The sequence below is a fragment of the Colossoma macropomum genome, unplaced genomic scaffold (genome assembly GCF_904425465.1).
Source record: "Colossoma macropomum unplaced genomic scaffold, Colossoma_macropomum, whole genome shotgun sequence".
Classification (NCBI taxonomy): Eukaryota; Metazoa; Chordata; class Actinopteri; order Characiformes; family Serrasalmidae; genus Colossoma; species Colossoma macropomum.
Window position 1 is genome coordinate 10,634,415 of NW_023494801.1, and position 20,607 is coordinate 10,655,021.

At 37.5% G+C, this 20,607-nt stretch overlaps 1 protein-coding gene across 1 annotated transcript in view; it reads left to right on the plus strand.

Annotated features, from left to right (window-relative positions):
- Positions 1–19,016, plus strand: part of itga2b (integrin, alpha 2b) — a 39,427-nt gene extending 20,411 nt beyond the window's left edge. The window contains exons 18-30 of the mRNA XM_036590200.1: positions 1,548–1,652; positions 1,739–1,806; positions 2,982–3,129; positions 4,368–4,460; positions 4,590–4,669; positions 4,840–4,920; positions 7,663–7,768; positions 10,217–10,366; positions 12,672–12,788; positions 15,260–15,376; positions 15,530–15,631; positions 17,988–18,110; positions 18,226–19,016. Of these exons, the coding sequence (XP_036446093.1) occupies positions 1,548–1,652; positions 1,739–1,806; positions 2,982–3,129; positions 4,368–4,460; positions 4,590–4,669; positions 4,840–4,920; positions 7,663–7,768; positions 10,217–10,366; positions 12,672–12,788; positions 15,260–15,376; positions 15,530–15,631; positions 17,988–18,110; positions 18,226–18,321 (1,386 nt within the window). The 3' untranslated portion in view covers positions 18,322–19,016. The remainder of the gene's footprint in view (positions 1–1,547; positions 1,653–1,738; positions 1,807–2,981; positions 3,130–4,367; positions 4,461–4,589; positions 4,670–4,839; positions 4,921–7,662; positions 7,769–10,216; positions 10,367–12,671; positions 12,789–15,259; positions 15,377–15,529; positions 15,632–17,987; positions 18,111–18,225) is intronic.
- The last annotated feature ends 1,591 nt before the right edge of the window (positions 19,017–20,607 follow it).

Sequence of the window (20,607 nt, forward strand, 5' to 3'; positions counted from 1 at the left end):
AAGCCTGCTTATTTCAGCAGAAGCCTGTCAGAGCATCAGGCACATATAAAGTTTTAGCCTATAAAGAGCATTTAAACTGTAAATATGCATACAATGATGCTGCACAACTCACCAGTGATATTTCTCAAACCACAAATTTGAGTTCAGTTAAACTGGGCAGTCCAACAGATGTTCCAGGAGAAAATAAGTTAACACTCTACAGAGAACATACCTAAAAATATCATTTTTCTGCTAATTTCAGTGCACAACTTCTGTTTATTTGTTGTGTTTAACAAACTGGAAAAATAAAACATACAAAATAAAATGTGCCACAACTTTTGCTCAGGTCACATTTAATGTTTTGCTTTTTGTTAAATTGTTAAATTCAGCAAATAAACAGGAATTCTGTGTCAAATTGTGCAGAAGTGTGTTTCCTGTACACTCTTCAAAAAGATGGTTCTTCAAGTGTTCTTTAGTAAAGATAAGTTCTTTTTAGAACTGTGAATTGTATGCTTAAATGGTTCTTTGCATGGTGAAAATGGTTCTATATAGCACCAAAAAGGGTTCTTCTATTGTTACAAGCTTGACTTTGTAACAGTAGCAGAAATCTTTTTGGAGCTATATAGAACCCTTTTCTAAAAAAGGTTCCATGTGGAACTATCTACAGCGTGTTCTCCATGAATCTGAAGAACCATCTCACCGTGCGAAGAACCATTTAAGCATACCATGGATTCTTTGTGCTCATGGTTCTACGTAGAATTGTTTTCTTTACTAAAGAACCCTTGAAGAACCCTCTTTTTTAAGAGTGTAGAGTATATATTTGTTAATTTTCACTTAGAAAATCAACAAAATGTGATTTAACCAGAGGTACCCAAACTTTTGCACGACTGTACTGGACTAACTGTTAATCAATATGTCAAGTATTTTGGGAACATTTAAATATTAAAGTCAACCTGAAAGTTAAACAGACCGTTTTGAGACTTTAAGTTTACAACAAACTTTAATCATCTGTTTTCAGCTCAGCCAGTGTTATTAGCCTAGCCACATCATATTTAACCCAGACCTTTTCATGTCTATTTGAATATTTGAAAATTCAGACTCATCCTTAATTTAAAAGACAAAATTCTTATTTTCTTGTGATCCTCCCTCAAAATGTAGCATCTTTTGCCCCGCCTCTAAAGCATCTTCTGATTTTTGATTGCATCATCATGCACCAGCAGGCGGGGAAAATAATATTAACAAATAACTTCACCTTTCATTTCCACTATCCTCACCTGTCATCATGAGAAACAGTCATCAAACCTGAAAACGGAAGGAAAATTTGTTATGATTCACATTGACTTTTAATGATAAATACCCCCTTTCAATTTACAACACAGTTACAGCTTATCTGCCTTAAAATTTGATGACCACTTTTACAATATGAGTCATTCCAGATTATTTTTTCTCCTTTCTTATTTACTGTGGAATGATTTGCAGCTCTGTTTATCATCGTAATTGTTTACAGCTTCCTATTAATTAGGATGTTGCACTGTAATAATATCATTTTTCACTTTTTACATCCTAAGGCGGAGTTCAAGGACAAGCTGAGCCCGATCGTCATCTCACTTAACTACAATCTGGCCAATAGCAGTGGTGCTATGCTGCATGGACAAAGTGCCATAGTGGGCCAGGTGGGAACCTGTGGTTTTATGGCATGAGATGTTCGTTTTCATACAACAAGAAAATTACCCTCTCACATTTTTTCCTCTCTCCGTAGACAAGGATTATTCTTGACTGCGGTGATGATAACATCTGCATCCCTGACTTGAAGCTGGCCGCTGAGTCGTAAGTGTCAAATCTCTTTTGTAAGAGAGAGTCATAAAACTTTTTGGCACAATGGGAGTAACAGTAAAGGAGCATTTTCTGAGCGATTTTCTAGAACATCCAGTAACTACATGGATTTGAGCAAAATGATGAACTATAGAGTTTTGCAACCCCATTTCAAATCTCACCTAACTCACTTAGCTGTATCATTATGGTCGCCTATATCCACACAGTAATTTTTATTGATAAATACATCATAAAACATTCACAAAACATAAAAGCAGCTGCCTCACTAAACAGTTTTAAAAAATAAAAATGGAGTTACAAGGTTTTGCTATCACAGTGACAATATGGTAAACTGAAGAAAATGAGCTGGACAAAAACACAGCATCGGCAACAGATTGTACATATTCAGACACACATATTTCCTCCTGTGTTTTAATATCAATTTTTGTGTCTCTGCATGTGTGATTGTGTCCTGTGTTAGAACGTTGAACATGTTTTTGGTGTACATCAGGTTTTTGTTTGTTTGTTTTGTATTGTTTGTGGTATGCTTGGCATATGCTGGCTTTGCTTTCCACTGACGACTGAGAACCGGCTGAGAGACTTTGTGGTACAGTGGCTGAATTTGCCTGGGCTACGAGCCAGGACACTTCTTACGACGGTAGCAAAGTTTGACTGAGCCGCATGCTGGGACACTTCTCATCGCGGTAGCTAAATTTGACAAGGCCGGGGACTTCACACTGTGACAGCAGAGTTTGTTTAGGCCAAGAGCCAGGACATTCTGACCACGGTAGCGGAGGGTGACTAGGCCGTGAGACAGTGACTTCGCACCACGACAGCAGAGTTTGACTAGGCTGTGAGCCAAAGACTATGCACCATGATGATTAAGTTTGATTAGGCCACAAGTCGAGGACTTCACTCCACGAAAGCATAGTTTGATTAGGTGATGAGCTGAAGACTTTGCACTATGATGGTGGAGTTTGACTAGACTGAGCTGGGAACTTCGCACCATGATAGTGAAGATTGATGGGGCCACAAACCAAGGAACTATACATTGTGGTTAGGAATGTTATCTCACTGTGCCAGCTATGTCTGTGTGTTTTGTTTGGTGTTGATTTGTAATTTGAAAGCCTTAAATTTGAAAATATACAAATTAAACTTATCATTATTTTTATTTTTGCTATTACCAACAGGGATGGAAAGCCTCTTCTGATAGGGGATGAAAATCCAGCTCTTCTGATCATAAAAGCAGAGAACCAGGGAGAAGGGGCATATGAAACAGAGCTGCATGTCCGCCTTCCTGCCCGGACACACTTACAGTCTGTGCTGAGTAACAAGGAGGTTGGGCATCATCACTTATTAAGTTTATTCACCATTAACATTGAGTTGCCAGTTTATTAGGTGATTTGTATTTACATTCATTAGCCATTTTACCATATAGGTGAACTTTGTAGGTTGACATTTACTGGCTGCAGCGTGATATATTATCAGCCCCCAAGCCCATCCATCAATGGAAAGGGACCACCACCAACCACTGACCAAATAAAAGAGAATAAACATCGAGAGCTGTAGGGACGGCTGCAGCAACTACAAATACATCTGCATTAATACTGTAGCTGTGGATATCAAAATCACTAAGCAAATAACAGAAAGTCATAGAAATATCAATGCTGACTCACTGTCGCTTTTATCTTTGACATCGATACAAGCAATTAACATGTTTTTCAGAAAAGTGGAAAAAATGACTGAATTGTGTTGTGTTATGTTGTTGAGCAAGCGCAAATAAAATTACAATACAACACTTAAGAAAAACATTAAATTAATTTACCTAAACCTCACATTGTATTGGCTACTTTTGTCTTTCTCATGCATATGCATCTATAAATTTGCATAAGGGTTATAAAAGACATGTTATTAAGCAGTTTTGTTGAACAATGGAAGGAGACACTGTGGTGAGACGGTGGCATGAGTCTCAAACACATAGCGAAAGTATGTTTACCATCAGAATAACACTGTTTATATTCCTGAGACAAGATGTAAATATGTGAGAAGACACAACCCAAAATATGCTGAGATGCAGTCGCAATATATGCAACATAGTCTGTGTTATGATTTCACAAACTCTATATTCCTAGCTGTAATAACAATAACACTGTAGAATTGGTGGAAAGAACATATTCACACTGCTATTTCTTTGTCACGTAACTTTTATTTTCTGTTTTGTCTTGCGCTCGTTGGCGGTTCCATTACTTTACTGCTCTCCTTTAAACACGGAGCCTAACGATTTAGTGGACAAGACTGTGCGCAGTTTGAGTGACAAGCTGCAGTCTTAGTAAATGGACTGTTAAATTGTGCATTGTGGACATTTTTTTCACTGTGTCTGTGTTATACGTACATCTGTCCCTCTGAGTTTGCAAGTAATTGATAGTCATTGGCTGTAAAACTGCTTGAAATTGACTATCCTGTTGAAAAAGAGATAAAAACAGCTCATCTTTGAGGGAAAGTAAAAGCAGTACATTTTGCTGTTAGCTGCTGCTTCAAATTATGTCTGCACCCTAATATTTTGGTTTAATTTTCAGGGCTTCACTCGTCTGCTATGTGGTCCGAAAAAAGACAATGGGTCGGTGATTGTGGTGTGTGAACTGGGCAACCCGATGAAGGCTGGCCAGAAGGTGAAAGGAGAATGTATTTATACATGCGCTCTGCTATTTTTGTGTTTTCCTTTTAAATCACTTTGACATGCACACTTCAATTCCTGGAACATTCTGTCAATACTCTTTTGTCTCTTGAACTCCTCCTAGCTCCAGGCTGGCCTGTTCTTCAGTATGGGTGGGCTGGAGGAGGTCGAGACCCACGTGTCGTTCCATTTACAAATTAAAAGGCAAGAACATCCTTTTATCCACCACAAAGCTTTTGAAGGTTCTCCGCGTCCATTAGCATATTCGAATTTAGTTTGTCCTGCACGACATACGCTTTCGAATGTAATTTTTTGACTTGAAGAGAGCAGCAGTGCTTTGATTGTCTGTTCTCTTCCTCCCACATTGTCTGCAGCAAGAACAGTCAGAACCCAGACAGCAACCCAGTGGAAGTTAGGATTAATGTTCAGGCTATGGCTTCTTTGGAGATGCGTGGGTGAGTTTAACTGGGTTTTTTTGTTACAACTCTTTGATTTTAACCTGCTGCTGTAACACCAGGGAGCCAGAGGTGGTAGAACTTCCAGTTATTATAATAATCCAAAGCCGGGCTCACACGAAGTCAGAGATAATAGGCAAGTCTGTAATCTTAAATCAGGGACAGGCTAATAAAGTCTAAACTGCAGAAACACCGTGACTGAAACCCAAACGACTCCCTAATAAACATTTAGTGAACTATTTGGAGGAAGATGCCGTTATTTAATCTGTATGTAGTGCACTATATAGGGAGTAGGCAGCCATTTGAGATTGAGTGTAGAATACAGGAAGATGCAAATCAATAGGAGACAAACTTTAGTATATGAAAAGTACAATACAATTAATATAAATATTATTAATAGATTTACTATTTAAAGAATCTAACACACAACTCGCACATACAATCACTATTGTGGTTTCTGATGTCTATAAAAATGGACAAAAATATGTTAGAAGGCTTAAAACATTAGTACCAGTGTAACAAAAACAGATGACTCAGTTAAAATGTTGACACAAGATTCCCACGAGGTCAACTTTTCACATGTAGAACTATAAAAATAATGTGTGCCCACATAGTATTAACACATGGGAACGAGATCCTAATGCATGGCCACCACTTAGTAAAGTGTTGGAATGAGATAATTAAGTCGTCGCCACCAATTAGTAAGGCATGGGAACAATACCATGCCTTATTAAGCTGTGGTCAAGGCTAAATAAGTTGTGGCCATGCATTATTTTTGTTTATACGGTATGTCATCAGCAGGGCTCTGTAAGTTGATGCTGAAATAAAGGTTAACAAACACCATACAAACGTTTATTCCACAGTACTGTAGTTGTGTCTCTGCCTTTAGCTTAGCAACCTGGTGTTTAAGTCAGTGTTAAGTAGGTTTGCAAGATCAAATGGCCAATAAGAGTTACATGGGTTTGTCAGTCCTTTCTCACAGTGTCTTACTACTGTGTAGTGTTTTACTTTACTAATGTGTTAACTTGACTGAGAAGTCTGAAGTAACTTCATCGGCTAGGCTAACCATAGCTGAAGATAGGATCTCAGTGTTCACATTGTGTAGAAGCTTGTGTAGAAGATGATGGCTGCGTCTCTTAATGTTAAACTGTTTAACAACTCTGCAGTTGTGGTAGGCTGATTTATAGTTCTGCAGAGGTGCATATGTTTCTGCATAAAGATGCAGAGAACGGATTAATGGGTTAAGCATAGCTCACACAGGCTGCAACGCACAAAATCTCAATGTAATGCATGACAAGCAAATGCTGATTGGCTGTCCAGTAGCGTTAAAGAGCGGAATGAAATCCAAATAATGGATCTCTGAAGTAGTTATACTGTAGTCAGCATCATGCCCTCATTACGAAATTCAGGGTCCAAGCTGTTTTTCTCTATGGGAAAAATGAACAGCATTTTCGAAAATTGATAAATTGGTAAACTGAAATGTTCCAGAGCCAAAACTCTTTGTCGAACATACATTTTTCCTCCAATTGTTGTGGGATCCTTTGCATTATGAAGTTGTTAAAGTGTCAAAACATGAATATTGCTATAAGCAAGCTAACACTGCATATTAAACTGACAGCATGATATATATACAACCCAATTCCCAAAAAGTTGTGACAGTAGTTAAATGCAAATAAAACAAAAAACGCTGATTTATAGTTTTACTTTGACCTGTACTTGAATGAAAATAGAATAAAGACAAGATATGTAATGTTTATCTTCTCAACTTCACAGTTTTTCTTAAATGTACAATTATTATAAAATTAATGCCTCTATCACATTCCAAAAAGTCGGGACAGTGGCACTCAGACTGATGCACAGTGGAAACATGTATTGTGGTCTGACAAGTCAACCTTTCTGATTATTAATGGAAATAGTGGATGTCATGTTCTCCGGGCCAAAGAAGAAAAGGAACATCCGAATTGTTACCAGCGTAAAGTTCAAAAGCCAGCATCTGTCATGGTATGGGGGGGTATTAGCGGGTAACCTGTGCATCTGTGCAGGCACCATTAATGCTAAACACATTTTGGAGCAACATATACTGCCTTTTAGGTGGCCTCTTTTTCAGGGACACCCATTCTTACTTTTACCTAATAATACCAAGCCACATTCTGCATGTTACAGTAGAATGGCTATGTAATCAGAGAGTGCAATTGTTAGACTGGCCTGCCTGCAGTCCAGAATTGTCTCCTATTGAAAATGTGTGTCTTGTAAAGGTCAAAATACGACAACAAAAGCCCCATATGGTTGCACAGCTGAAGACTTACATAACAGAAGGATGGCAAAAATTCAAACTTTCAAAACTGGATCATTTGGTGTCCTCAGTCTCCACACGATTATTAAAGTCTGTTAAAAGAAAAGTTGATGTAACCCAATGGTAAACAAGCTCCTTTTTTTTCCAAAAAAAGCTCACTTTTTTTGGAACGTGTTGCAGGCATAAAATTTTAAACAATAAATTTTATAAGGTAAGGCATAAAATATTGTGTTTTTATACCATTTTCAATTCAGAATTTACTCATCATTGCATCAATACATAAACCCTTACTTGTTAGCTACAAGCCTCAGTGTGAAACTAAAGACTCAACTCCAGACTGTCCTGGCTGATTGACTATATTAAGTATGGAGTAATTGGCTATATTAATGTGACTGAATGATTTGTGGTTGCAGGTTAATAGTTTGAAAACTCCTTGTTCTTAATTTCAGAGTCTCCTCTCCCACTGAATGTGTCCTACCCATTGCGAAATGGGAGCCGAAGCCTCATCCGGAGGAATTAGAGGATGTGGGCCCACTTGTAGAACATGTGTATGAGGTATTCTAGTCAAACATATGGTGTCCCCGCTGGCAACACTTTACGTTAATAAATTAGTAGTTCATGCTGCTAATTAATCATTGATTACCCATAATTAATATGTTAGTCAAATATTCATTAAAAGCAAGGCAAGTTTATTTACATAGCGCATTTCATACACAGGGGCAAATACATCAAAAGGAAAAATAAAGAGTGAAAATCAATTAAATAAAAAATAAAGTGGTAGCTTAAAAATCAGACAATTAAAAAGTAATGCAAAGTACATGAAAGCAAAATAAAAATGTAAAAGGAAGACAAAGACAAAGGATTTTAGTGTCTTATTTTTATCTCACTGAACATAAAGCACAGTAGGAATATAATGCAGGTTTTAGAGCTCAGTCATAAAGTTATGAATAGAGAAATGTTTTTAACTTGGATTTAAAAATCGCTACATTTGGAGCACACCACCAGTTGTATAACTGCTGATGCTTAACCATGTTTAGTGTGGGCTCTGGGTTCTACTAGCTGACCTGAGTCTGTGAATCTAAGAGATATACTTGCTTTATGTTTTTTAAACAAATTCCACCATTCCCCCCCAAATTTCTGCATAATTCAGTCAATGATATGTAGACAAAGTTATTCAGAGTGTTTCAATGTGAAATGGTGCATTATACAGAAATGTACTAACTCTTTACTGATTTCTTTTCAGTGGTGGTGATAGGAACAAGGAGTAACAACATCCATAATGCAAATAAAACCATTTTATTTACTATCCAAAACATCCAGTCATCCCACACCTGTGTTTGAGGGTTTATATATTACGTTGATAATGATATAGTGGTAAATCTCTTTCCTTGGAGACTGTTTTGCCCTGTGTGTGCCTCTCCACCGTGGATTTGAAGAAATATATTTTAGGTTAAATCTTCATCTCCCAAGAACTGTACAAGTGTATTTACATGCACTCAATAATCCGATCGTAATCGGATTTCTACAGTTATCTGATTATTCAAATGTAAAAAGCATACTCTGATTTCGAAAAAGAGAGCTGGATGTTAGATCAGTAATCAGATTTCTCAGTGCATGTATACTTTTACTTGGATTTCTTTTGGATTTCTCAGTCTGCACATGTGCGAAAACAGACCACGGTACTGGAAATCAGCAAGCAGTGTTGCCATGAGACGCAGCAAAACACTTTTGGAGCATTGCTGAAACCAACTACATGCTTGACGAAATTAAGGATTTAAATATTCTTCATCTTCTAGATTATTTATGTTCATGTTTTCAGCTAAAGAGTCATGATGTTTAAAAAAAAAAAGCCACGGCATGAAGTTTGAGTTTTACATTACGTTTACATCCCGTCTTATTCTGTGAGTTTATTGGCCAATTGCAAAGCTGAAATCTGACTACTGCCTGACTCGTGTAGAGCTTTCACATTATCTGATTACTCAAGGGCATGTAAACGCATTGACTGAATTATTGACAAAATCTGATTTTCTGCAGTTATCGGATTATGAAGTGCATGTAAACGCGTTCAGTGTCTCAGGCATCAGGCAAGATGTTAGTGCTATTTAGTATATACTAATTCATATATTAATTTGTGAGATAGCGTTTATAAGCATCAAGGTTTTGTCTGGTTCCTATCACCACCATTATAAAAAAATCTGACTCTAAGTTTATCTAGAATTGGTCATATCAGACCATTCTGAATGACTTTGTTTACATCCTAATGATTAAATTATGCATACATTTTGAAAAAAGAAAGCAGAATTACCCTTTCAGTGTAAATTTCCACCAAATAGTAGATTAAGTACTTTGCAGTAAGAGTACACACTCAACAGTCTTTATTACTCAGTAGCTTTTTAAATGCATCAGTTGACATTGATTACTCCTTCCTATTGCTTAGCCATTCATTTCTACTTGGAGTTCCTATATTAATGGGATGTAGGGAGTAATAAATGGTCAAAACTAGCTCTGAACATAGTAAAGCAACTGAATTTGTGGAGGTAAAAGAAAATGGCAGCTTAACAGGGGTGAAAAAATGTAGCCATCGATCATTATATTAACAGATCATTAGCTTAACAGGACCTAACGCATACGAAATAGCAAGTTCCTATATTACTTCAATATAGTATAAGTGTTACCTCTCTCTGCAAACAAGCATGGCATTTTCATGACATCCTACATGGAAATACTTCCTGGACTCTGTTGAAGCTATTAAAACTGATTAATGCTTTCAGCACATAACAGAATGAAGCAGTTTGTTGTTGTTGTTCCATAAGGAGCCATGAGGAATTCCCTATCCAAACCACTTTCAGGGCCCTTCTGTGCTTTGTAAAAGGAGGCAGGAAACATTTGTATGAGGCTAAGCTCTCCAGCTAGCACTTTATCATGCTTTAGTGCCTCTCATGAGTCATGTTGAGCTCGTAACTGTGGAGCCTGCAGTTCATCCTGGCTCCTCTGTGCTTTCAGTTAAGGAATAAAGGGCCAAGCCCAGTGAATGCCAGGCTCCAGCTGCATTTCCCTGTGCAGCAGAATGGATCCTACCTCCTCTATGTGTTTGCCAACGCTTCTGAGGAGCTCCTCTCCTGCAGCACCAACTACAACATTGATCCACATGGGGTAAGAGTGCCACCTACTGGCTGCAGTCATCTACTTGCAGCTCTGACTGTGAATCAGGGCTTCAATATGTGGTTAAACTGGTTTTACACAGTGAAACTTTCATGCAACTAGTTGCCTGTTGCAGGTTTCATTAAACATTTCTGTGCAACTTAACAGTTATACAACTGCAACTCAAAAAAAAAAACAGTTGCATACAACACATTCTCTTAATCCTCCAGTTAGACAAATTAGCAGCTTGTATTTTTGATGCACTGTACAGTTCTTGCTATCAAGTCATTTGTGAGGTGTAATTTTATTCGCTGAGACGTTTGCAACTGTTGCGTCAGAGTTTCAAATGAATTGCAGGACACGACATTATGCAACGTAGGTGCAATTTAATTTCATGTAGGGTTCACGAAACTGAAGTTGCATGATTATTTCACTGTGTAAAGCCAGGCTTAGAATTTAATGTACAATACCATTACCATTCAAAAGTGTGGAATTAGAATTAACTTGCATTGGCTACAGATAGATATATAAAATGATTGTAACATACTAGTCTTGTACTTTTTACGTCTTTCAAATCTAATTTAAAAGACACTTTAGATGTGTTCACTATAATGAAAAGAGCATTAATAGTTGTTACACTGTGTAAGTATAAGTATTTTGTCTTATTCTAGCCATAATAAACTACAACCCCATTTCCCAAAAAGTTGGGACGCTGTGAAAAATGTAAAACAAAATGCAATGATGTGCATTTAAACCCTATATTTAATTGAAAACAGTACAAAGACAAAATATCAAATGTTGAAACTTTTCATTGTTTTTTGAAAAATATGTGCACATTTTGAATTTGATGTCAACAACATGTTCCAAAAAAGTTGGGACAGGGCAACAACAAGCTGGTAAAGTTGTGTAATGCTAAAAACACCTGGTGGTTGATTGGCAACACGTCAGTAACATAATTGGGTATAAAAAAGCATCCCAGAGAGGCTGAGACTTTCAGAAGTAAAGATGGGGGTTCACCACTCTGTGAAAGACTGCACGAGTACATAGTGCAACAATTAATTTTTCAACATAAAATAGCAAAGAACTTTTGCTTTTCATCATCTACGGTACACAATAACATTCAGTTTCAAAAAGAATCTGGAGAAATCTCAGTATGTAAGAGACAAGGCCAAAAACAGTATTTGCTGGCCATGATCTTTGCACTGCATTAAAGACAGACATGATTCTGCAGTGGAAATCACTGCATGGGCTCAGGAACACTTCTGAAAACCACTGTCTGTGAAAACAGTTCATCGCTGCATCCACAAATGCAAGTTAAAACTCTAAAACACAAAGAAGAAACCATATACAAACAGGATCCAGGAATGCTGCCACCTTCTCTGGGCCTGAGCTCCTGTGAAATGGACTAAGGGGAAGTGAACAAAAAGTGGCCTGTTGTCCAACAAATCAACATTTGAAATTCTTTTTGGAAATCATGGACACTGTGTCCTCCGGGCTAAAGACCACTCAGCTTGTTATCAGTGCACAGTTCAAAGGCCAGTATACATGATGGTATAGGGGTTAGTGCACATGGCATGGGTGACTGGCACAGCTGTGAAGGCCCCATTAATGCTGAATATTTTGGCTACATATGCTGCCATCCAGATGACGTCTTTTTCAGGGAAGCCCTTGATTATTTCCGCAAGACAACGTCAAACCACATTCTGCATGTATTACAACAGGATTGCTCCGATTAAAAGAGTGCGGGCGCTAAACTGGCCTGCCTGCAGTCCAGACCTGTCACCCACTGATAACATTTACCACATTATGAAATGAAAAATACAACAAAGGAAACTCTGAACTGTTGAGCAGCTGAAATCATATATCAAGTAAGAATGGGAAAACATTTCACTTTCAAAACTACAGCAGTGTCTCCTCAGTTCCCAGACACTTGCAGAGTTTGTTAAAAGAAGAACTGATGAAACACAGTAGTAAACATGCCCCCGTCCCAACTTTTTTGGAACGTGTTGTTGGCATATATGTGGGCATATATTTTTCAAAAAACAAAAAAATTTCTCAGTTTAAACATTTGATATGTTGTCTTTGTAGTGTTTTTCTTTAAAAATATGGTTCACATCATTTGCATATCATTGCATTCTAGTTTTATTTACATTCTGCACAGCGTTACAACTTTTTTGGAAATGGAGTTGTATAAATATAACATATACCCTATATAAACATTGTATCTTATATGATATTTGCACTATAATAAATAATATTGAACTTGCATGACAATGCTGTTGTCATGTGTTTGTGCTGTTCCTGTTTTTATTCATAGCTAGTGAAATCAGAGCCCACAAACAATACTGTGATGTCTGTTCACCATCTCAACAAACGTGAGGTCCAGCAGCAGCAGGACGAGCCTGGCCAGCAGCGCAGAGAAACTGTCCATGTGGTAAGAAACTTTGTCCATGTTCATGTGTCCAGCACACTGGGGAAACAAGCTGGAGCCCAGAGGTCTTGAAATTTGCTAAATTGTTGTTGGATCATGATCCTCATCATCTAGTTTCTGCTCCTAATTAGGTTAATCTAACAGCTTTGGCCTGCTGAGCTGCTGTAACAGCTGTAAATATAGACCTACACCAGGAGAGGGGGCTATAATATAATATATCCTCCTCCCTATAACTAATTGTATCTTGACCAGGTCATTTTAAAGGTAGCTTCCTTAATTATTTACATATTTTAGGGTTCTGTACAAGAAACAGCAAGTGTCCTTATGTTCATCTGAGAGGTCTTAGTGTATGATTGACCTTAAAGGAATAGTTTAATGAGCAATCAAATTTACATCACTTCCTTTACAAAAAATGTATTTGATCATCCAAATTTGCATTAGGTTGCACTGGAGTTATTAGAAATCTAGACCCCACCAATTAGCTTTTTGCAAACTGCATTCTTAAAGTTGAGCTATGTAAGATTTTTTGTTAAAATTGAGGAAGCGCTATTGAAATGTGCTAAAACATGCTAAAGAGAGTGTCCATGCACTACTGCAAGTCTCCCAGTAAAGCCTGAAACAGTCATTTAAAAGACAGAGGCATCTGGTCGGATTTTGCGGGTGTTTCCAGATCACGTCATACACTTTTACATAATAACACATGATCATAAAGATGTGGCCCAATGTTTAGGTCTCAAATGCAAAATCAGCATTATACTGAAGAAGACATGATGACAGTAATAGATTATTCACTCACATCCTCAGGTTTGAGGTCCCTTTGATGTGCTCACAAACATCAGATTCATTCACTCCAGGAAGGAGCCTGAAGCACAACTGTGTGACAAAATGTTCAGGTTGTGTACAATTGCACATTTTTAAACCTTGCAGACATAATAAAAGAGGAAACACTTCTTCTTTTGAAAAAAATAGAAAAGTTTGTAATGCTCAACAAGGTGGCTGTACATCAGGAGTCCTGCCCCTTAATGAAAAGAGCCAGTTGTCTTGTTGGTAAAGGAGTATTGGTAAAAGCCCCCATTTGTTATGGAGATACGTATATGAGTAGAAGCCAGAACAACAAGAAAAAACATGTTTTTTGTGCATTATTTGAGCCAAATGCTGTAAACTATTTGTGCTAGTTTTGTCAGATTTCATCAGTGATTTCAAATATGTTTTTGAAACATTAATGTAGCTTTTAGTTTTGGGTGTATGGACTTATTCTCTTTTAAAGAGATGGAAGCCTGGTCTTGTATGAGTGAAAATACCTGCTTGAGGGCATTGCCAAGATGGCTGCTGAGTGAATAGACTTTCCTACAAGGACTTTGGCCTAAATTGTCACAAGCTTGCCTCAAACTGTGTTAAGTTGTTACAGAATGTCAGATGGATTTTGCTCTCAGAAACCACATAAGCAAATCTATTTCAGATTACTTCACAGCTTAGCACTATTTAAAGCAGATATCTGATGATTTAGGCGTGTAGGTTGCACAGTGCTAATGTATGAGGTGTAAGCATGGCCATAACTAGATTTAAGGACACCAAGGTCCGAACATCAGTAGTTTTAGAAGGTTTGTTTTTTTCATGTATCTCTAATTATGGATTTCAGTGTGGAAACAGCACTATCCTGGTAATGTGGCAGCAGTAGTGACACGACTGATTCTCTGCTGACCTCAGTGGGTCTGTGCTTTGACCATACCTCACTGCCCATTATGTTTAGCTCTGCACAAAGTGCTAAGACTTGAACTTGTTAAGATGTACAGGTATGCAACAATACAGGCTAGAACTCTAAGGTAAATGTGAGAGTTTACATTAGACTGCTGTGAACATTGTTAGCTCAGCATGTAAGTCTACATTTGTTGGGTAGTGTTAGTAGATGTCTTCACCTTGTTCAAGCAAGAGCGCTACTGCTATCACAATAAGAGTCCTGTGTAATTCTACTGTTTAAATAAGATAACTTGATTTACCTGAACATTAAAAAATGTTAACTAAACATTGTACTAATAAATTAAATATACCCAATTAAAAGCAGAGCGAATCTATCAGTTGACTTAATCTGTGTGCTTCAACATGTATTTTCCGCTTAAAATAAGTTGGTATATAAATAGTTAATATAGAGATAATTAATTAAATGAACTAAGAAGTCAAACTGGACTTAAAGCAGTCCAGTTTATGGAAGATTAATAGCAATATATGGAATAATAGAGGGCAATAGCAAACATTATAGGTAAAAAAAGGGAGTAATGTGGTGAAAAACAGAAAAGATCAGGAGTTTGCACAAACTACAGACACCAAACATGTCTGGCCTGATCAGCAACATGTGGAATTAAGGGAATATTGGGTAATTTTGAGTTTTTGAGATACTGTCACATTAAGACCAGCAGAGCTGATGATGATGATTTTCTAAGAGGATAGTGAATGTTGGGTGCTTTTTCCCTGTGCAGAACTGCTCTAGCGGGGAGCCGTGTGTGGTGTTCAACTGTGAGGCTGCAGGGCTGCAGAGAGACGGCAGAGCAGTTGTGAGGGTGGCGGCCCGGCTGTGGGTCAACACCTTCTTACAGGTGAGGAAGGGACCACTTCTGGCCAGCAGTAGTGAGCAGACGGTTTTTGAATCAGACCATCAGCGAAACCGATACAGAATTTGGTCAATGTGTAAAAAATTTCACTGAATCTCTCTGTTTCTCTTTCTCTCTTTTTTACTCCTCCCTCTGCAGACGCCTTATGTAAATTATGTCCTCCTGTCCAGTGCTTATTTCGAGGTACTGAATGTACCTTCCAAAATCCAGCCAAAAGTCTTTCCAAGTGGACAAGCAGAGGTAAGCCTTCTCTAAAACTTTGCTCTGATCGACCAGTTAGTGTAGGTCAATTAACCCCTTAAGTTGCTGGCTGATTATTCGGTTAATACAACCCCATTTCCAAAAAAGTTGGGACGCTGTGCAGAATGTAAATAAAAATAGAATGCAATGATATGCAAATCATATAAACCGTATTATTAAAGAAAAATACTACAAAGACAACATATCAAATGTTGAAACTGAGAAATATTATTGTTTTTTTGTTTTTAAATATAAGCCCATTTTGAATTTGATGTCAACAACACATTCCAAAAAAGTTGGGCTTGTTTACCACTGTATTTCATCACCTCTTCTTTTAACAACACTCTGTAAGCATTTGGGAACTGAGGAGACCGACTGCTCGCCAGTTCGGGGTCTCCTTTGTTGTATTTTTCATTTCATAATGAGCCAAATGTTATCATTGGGTGACAGATCTGGACTGCAGGCAAGCTAGTTTAGCACCAAACTCTTTTAATACAAAGAAATGCTGTTGTGATACATGCAGAATGTGGTTTGGCATTGTCTTGCTGAAAAAGATGTCATCTCGATGGCAGCATATGTTGCCAAAACATGTACATATCATTCAGCATTAATGGTGCCTTCACAGACGTTCACATTCACGTGAGTGGTCTTTCGCCCGGAGGACATAGCATTGATGATTTCCAAAAAAATTCAAATGTTGATTTGTTGAACCACAGGACACTTTTTACTTCCCCTTAGTCCATTTTAAATAAGCTCAGGCCCAGAGAAGGTGGTGGCGTTTCTGGATCCAGTATTATATGTGGTTTCTTCTTTTACCTTGCATTTGTGGATGCAACAACAAATTGTTTTCATAGATAGTGGTTTTCAGAAGTGTTTCCCATGCAGTGGTTTCGTCTACAGAATCATGTCTGTCTTTAATGCAGTGCCACCTGAGGGCCCAAAGATCACGGCCAACAAATACTGGTTTTTGGCCTTGTCCCTTGCATACAGTGATTTCTCCAGATTCTCTGAATCTTTTAATGTTATTATGTACCGTAGATGATGAAAAGCAAAAGTTCTTTGCTATTTTATGTTGAGAAACGTTATTCTTGAATTGTTGCACTATTTGATCGTGTAGTCTTTCACAGAGTGGTGAACCCCTCCTCATCTTTACTTCTGAAAGACTCCGCCTCTCTGAGATGCTCTTTTTATACCCAGTCATATTACTGAACTGTTTCCAGTTAACCACCAGGTGTTTTTTTTTAGCATTGCACAACTTTACCAGCCTTTTTTTGCCCTTTCCCAACTTTTTTGGAATGTGTTTTTGGCATCAAATTTAAAATGGGCATCTATTTTTCAAAAAACAATAAACATTTCATAGTTTCAACATTTGATATGTTGTCTTTGAACTATGTTCAATGAAATATAGGGTTTAAATGATTTGCACATCATTGCATTTTGTTTTTATTTACATTTTGCAAAGCATGCCAACTTTTTGGGAAATGGAGTTATAATCTGAAAGGGCCAATATCATGGAAAACTGAATTTCCCTAGCTTTCCTTACTTTGAATTAATATGTCAACGTGTACCCAGTTCATGCAGTCCAGATATGGAAACCATGCTGCAAAAACAGCCCATATTGAATTAATTGTTTTTGTGATGTCACAAAAGACAGCTAATTTACATCTGTCCACCTGTCCATCACACTTTTTGACTGCTATGTACATTTCAATTGATATAGCTTTGATTTATACTCCAGTGTATTTGTGGGGAAAATAATGTACTTTTTAATCAGCTTCACCTTTTTGTGTTTGAGTTCATTCTGCTCTGTTGGTTCAGCTACTGGACTGCTTTACAGTTGCACAAAAAAGAGTTTAGAATTCATTTTAGACCCACAGAGAGAAGAACTGTACCTCAGTTTCTATACTGGTACATGTGGGATGTGCCAAGAAGTTCTACCACAGTTTTATAGGAAAATCAGTACTTCAGCATATTTTTGACCTGCTATTATTTATTGCTACACAAGTTGTTTTTTGCTAGGCAAATTTATTTTAAACTGAGTTATTATTTCATAGCAGTAATGATACTTTTACTTATTCAGACTTTTCTAACCATCTCTGATTAAAATGTAATTTAGATTACAAATGAGACTGAGGAACTGAAGCTTACATAAAGGCCCCCAGGAGCTGCCAGCAGGTCCAGACTTCCATTCCTCGCTCGTATATACATGAACCATGAAGCATAACACAGTCAGTTTGCATGGTTTTACGTGTGATTGCTGAAGAAAAAACCTTAGGATATAACAGCCCTGAGAAGTTAAGTGGTTCAGGGGTTAAGAGATGATTGATGTAAGTTTTTATCTGTGGTCTGTGGGCAGACAAATACTACAGTGGTTTGGAGGAGTCCAGATGGTCAGAAAGAAATGCCTGTGTGGTGGATTTTGGTGTCGGTCATTGCCGGACTCCTGCTCCTGGCTATGCTAAGCATCATCTTCTGGAAGGTACTGTCATGTTCTGAACACTAGAGGCCATTGTGCCATGCTTATTGCTTGTTGTATTGAGAATTTTTCGAGAATTTTTCGAGATAAGTTTGTCTCAACAAGAGTCTGTTTGCAGATGGGTTTCTTCAAGCGCAACCGTCCTCCGACTGATGACGAAGATGATGATGATGCCACACAGGAGCTGCAAGCAGAGCAGTCACCAAAAGAATGAACCTGATTACAGCACTCCGCTCAAAAGCAAATACAGTTCTGAAAGATATTTAAAGCTCCGTTATGTAAGTGTTTTTGTACAAATTAAAAAAAGTAGCATAACGGAATCAGTGGAAAAGAAAACACATTCAAATATGAAATCTGTGCGCTGCTGTGAGTCATCCTGTAAAGCATGAAATTATCATTTAAGGGCAGAGGCATCAGTTTCACAGCAGTTATTCAGACCGCAGCATATTAATGTCACAGGCACAAAAAGAAGGTCTGGCTCAATGTTTATGATTCCAATGTAAAACCAACATTATACTGATGAAGATATGATGACAATAGTAGACAATTCACTTACATTCACCAAATTTGACTGAGTTTTCTTTGAATATGCTCACGATCGTCAGATTCATCTGCTTGGGGAAGGGGTTTGAGGCACAACCGACATTACAAAATGTTCTCCAAACTCACAGATCTTACATAATGTAACTTTACGTTCAGATTTCTTTCATGTTTCTTTAAAATAATGCTTATGTATAGTAAGATCTTGTTGGCAGCATACTGTGTTATTTTGACACTAGTGTTGTGTGTTCTTTGTATGTTGTTCTGAGCTTGACGTGATCTATCATCGGGGACATTTTTAAATACATATGTTAATATAATTCTTGGCCACAGTTTATATCCAAATAAAATGGTTTTCTTATGATTTAACCTTTGATAGTGGCTTATCATTAACTGGGACGGTAAAACGTTTAATTACTGGCACATTTGTTCTGAACACTAGAGGCCATTGTGCCGTGCTTATTCACACAGTGCAGTTGTAATAGTAGCTACTGTGCTACTTATGATAAAAAAATTTTAGAGGTAAGTTAGTCTCAGCGGGAGTCTGTTCACAGAGCGGTTTCTTCAAGCCTAACCATCCACCGATTGATGAAGATGAAGATGACATTGATGCCACACAGGAGCTACCTGCAGAGCAGTCTCCAAAAGAATGACCAACTTTGTATTACTGAACATGTTTATGACACAAAGTACCATTTTGCATTATCCAGATTATTTAGATGATTTAGCAGATTTATAGCTCTCTAACCAGTGCATATATTTTAAATGGTGTGACGGAGGATCCTGCATTACAAGCTCTTTCTTTGAGAAGTGAGGATTTTCTGTCTGCGAAGTCATAAAAGTTTTGGCACAAAATGAAATTCTTGTACAGCAATCAAGTTCAGGCTTTATTTGTTTTATTAACATGTGGTTTTGAAGAGTTGTTGACATGAATATCTTTTACTCCACATTTCAAAGTGACCCTAGTCCCTCTTCCTCAGCCGCTGTGCCTCATCAAGCTCTGTTCATGGTGGAACTGCTTTGGTTTAGTTTAACAACTCCTCCAGTGCTAAAATCTGCAGGCCAGGCAGAGTCAAGCCTCTGCAATTTTGGAAGCTTGCTGAGAAGTAAGAGGTCTTCATCTTCATCTTCTTAATCCCAATCCCAGAGTTGTTTGGTATTATGCTTGGTCTTACAGCACTTGAAGTGTTAATCACTGTGCTACTTTCTTTGAGGTTACTTGTTTTGGTAATAATTGTGTTGGTGTAACACATTTTATTCATTTGTAACCACTTGACACGTTTGAATCATTCAATGAATTCAGTTCAAAGTGAAATCTTTTTCAATGTGCTCTGTTCAGATATATAGTAAGTGTACACAGCGCAAGACAACCGCTGTTAAATTATTTATTTTGCAGTGTCAGAAAAAAAAGGAAAAAACATATACTTAAAATTAAATTACACATAATCGTCCACAAATATAATGTCATTTTCGGTATTTAGTGTGTTCACTCATTGCCTCTATTACAGCTTCCGTTCTTCTCTGGGGGACTTGTGTTCATTTTTCCAAATAAATCTTTACTGCAAGTTCAGTCTTAAAAGTTGGTTGCATTTTCTGCTTTTTACAATCCAAGTATTCTCAAACACATTCAGTGATGTTGAGGTCTGGACTCTTTTTGTGACTCTTTTTGTCAGTTTCCTTTCCTTAGTAAAGGTTTCTTGGTAGCTACACATCCTTTTAGACCCATAGCGTTGTCTTCTCAGGAAGGATGTGGAGCTAGTGGAGCTTAATTTTCTCCTACATCTCATTATTTATACAAGGGAAGGTTAGACATTGAACTTACAGTGACATGAATATGTATGTATATATATATATATATATATATATATATATATATATATATATATATATATATGTGTGTGTGTGTGTGTGTGTGTATATATATATATATATATACACACATACATAAAGCATGCATAAA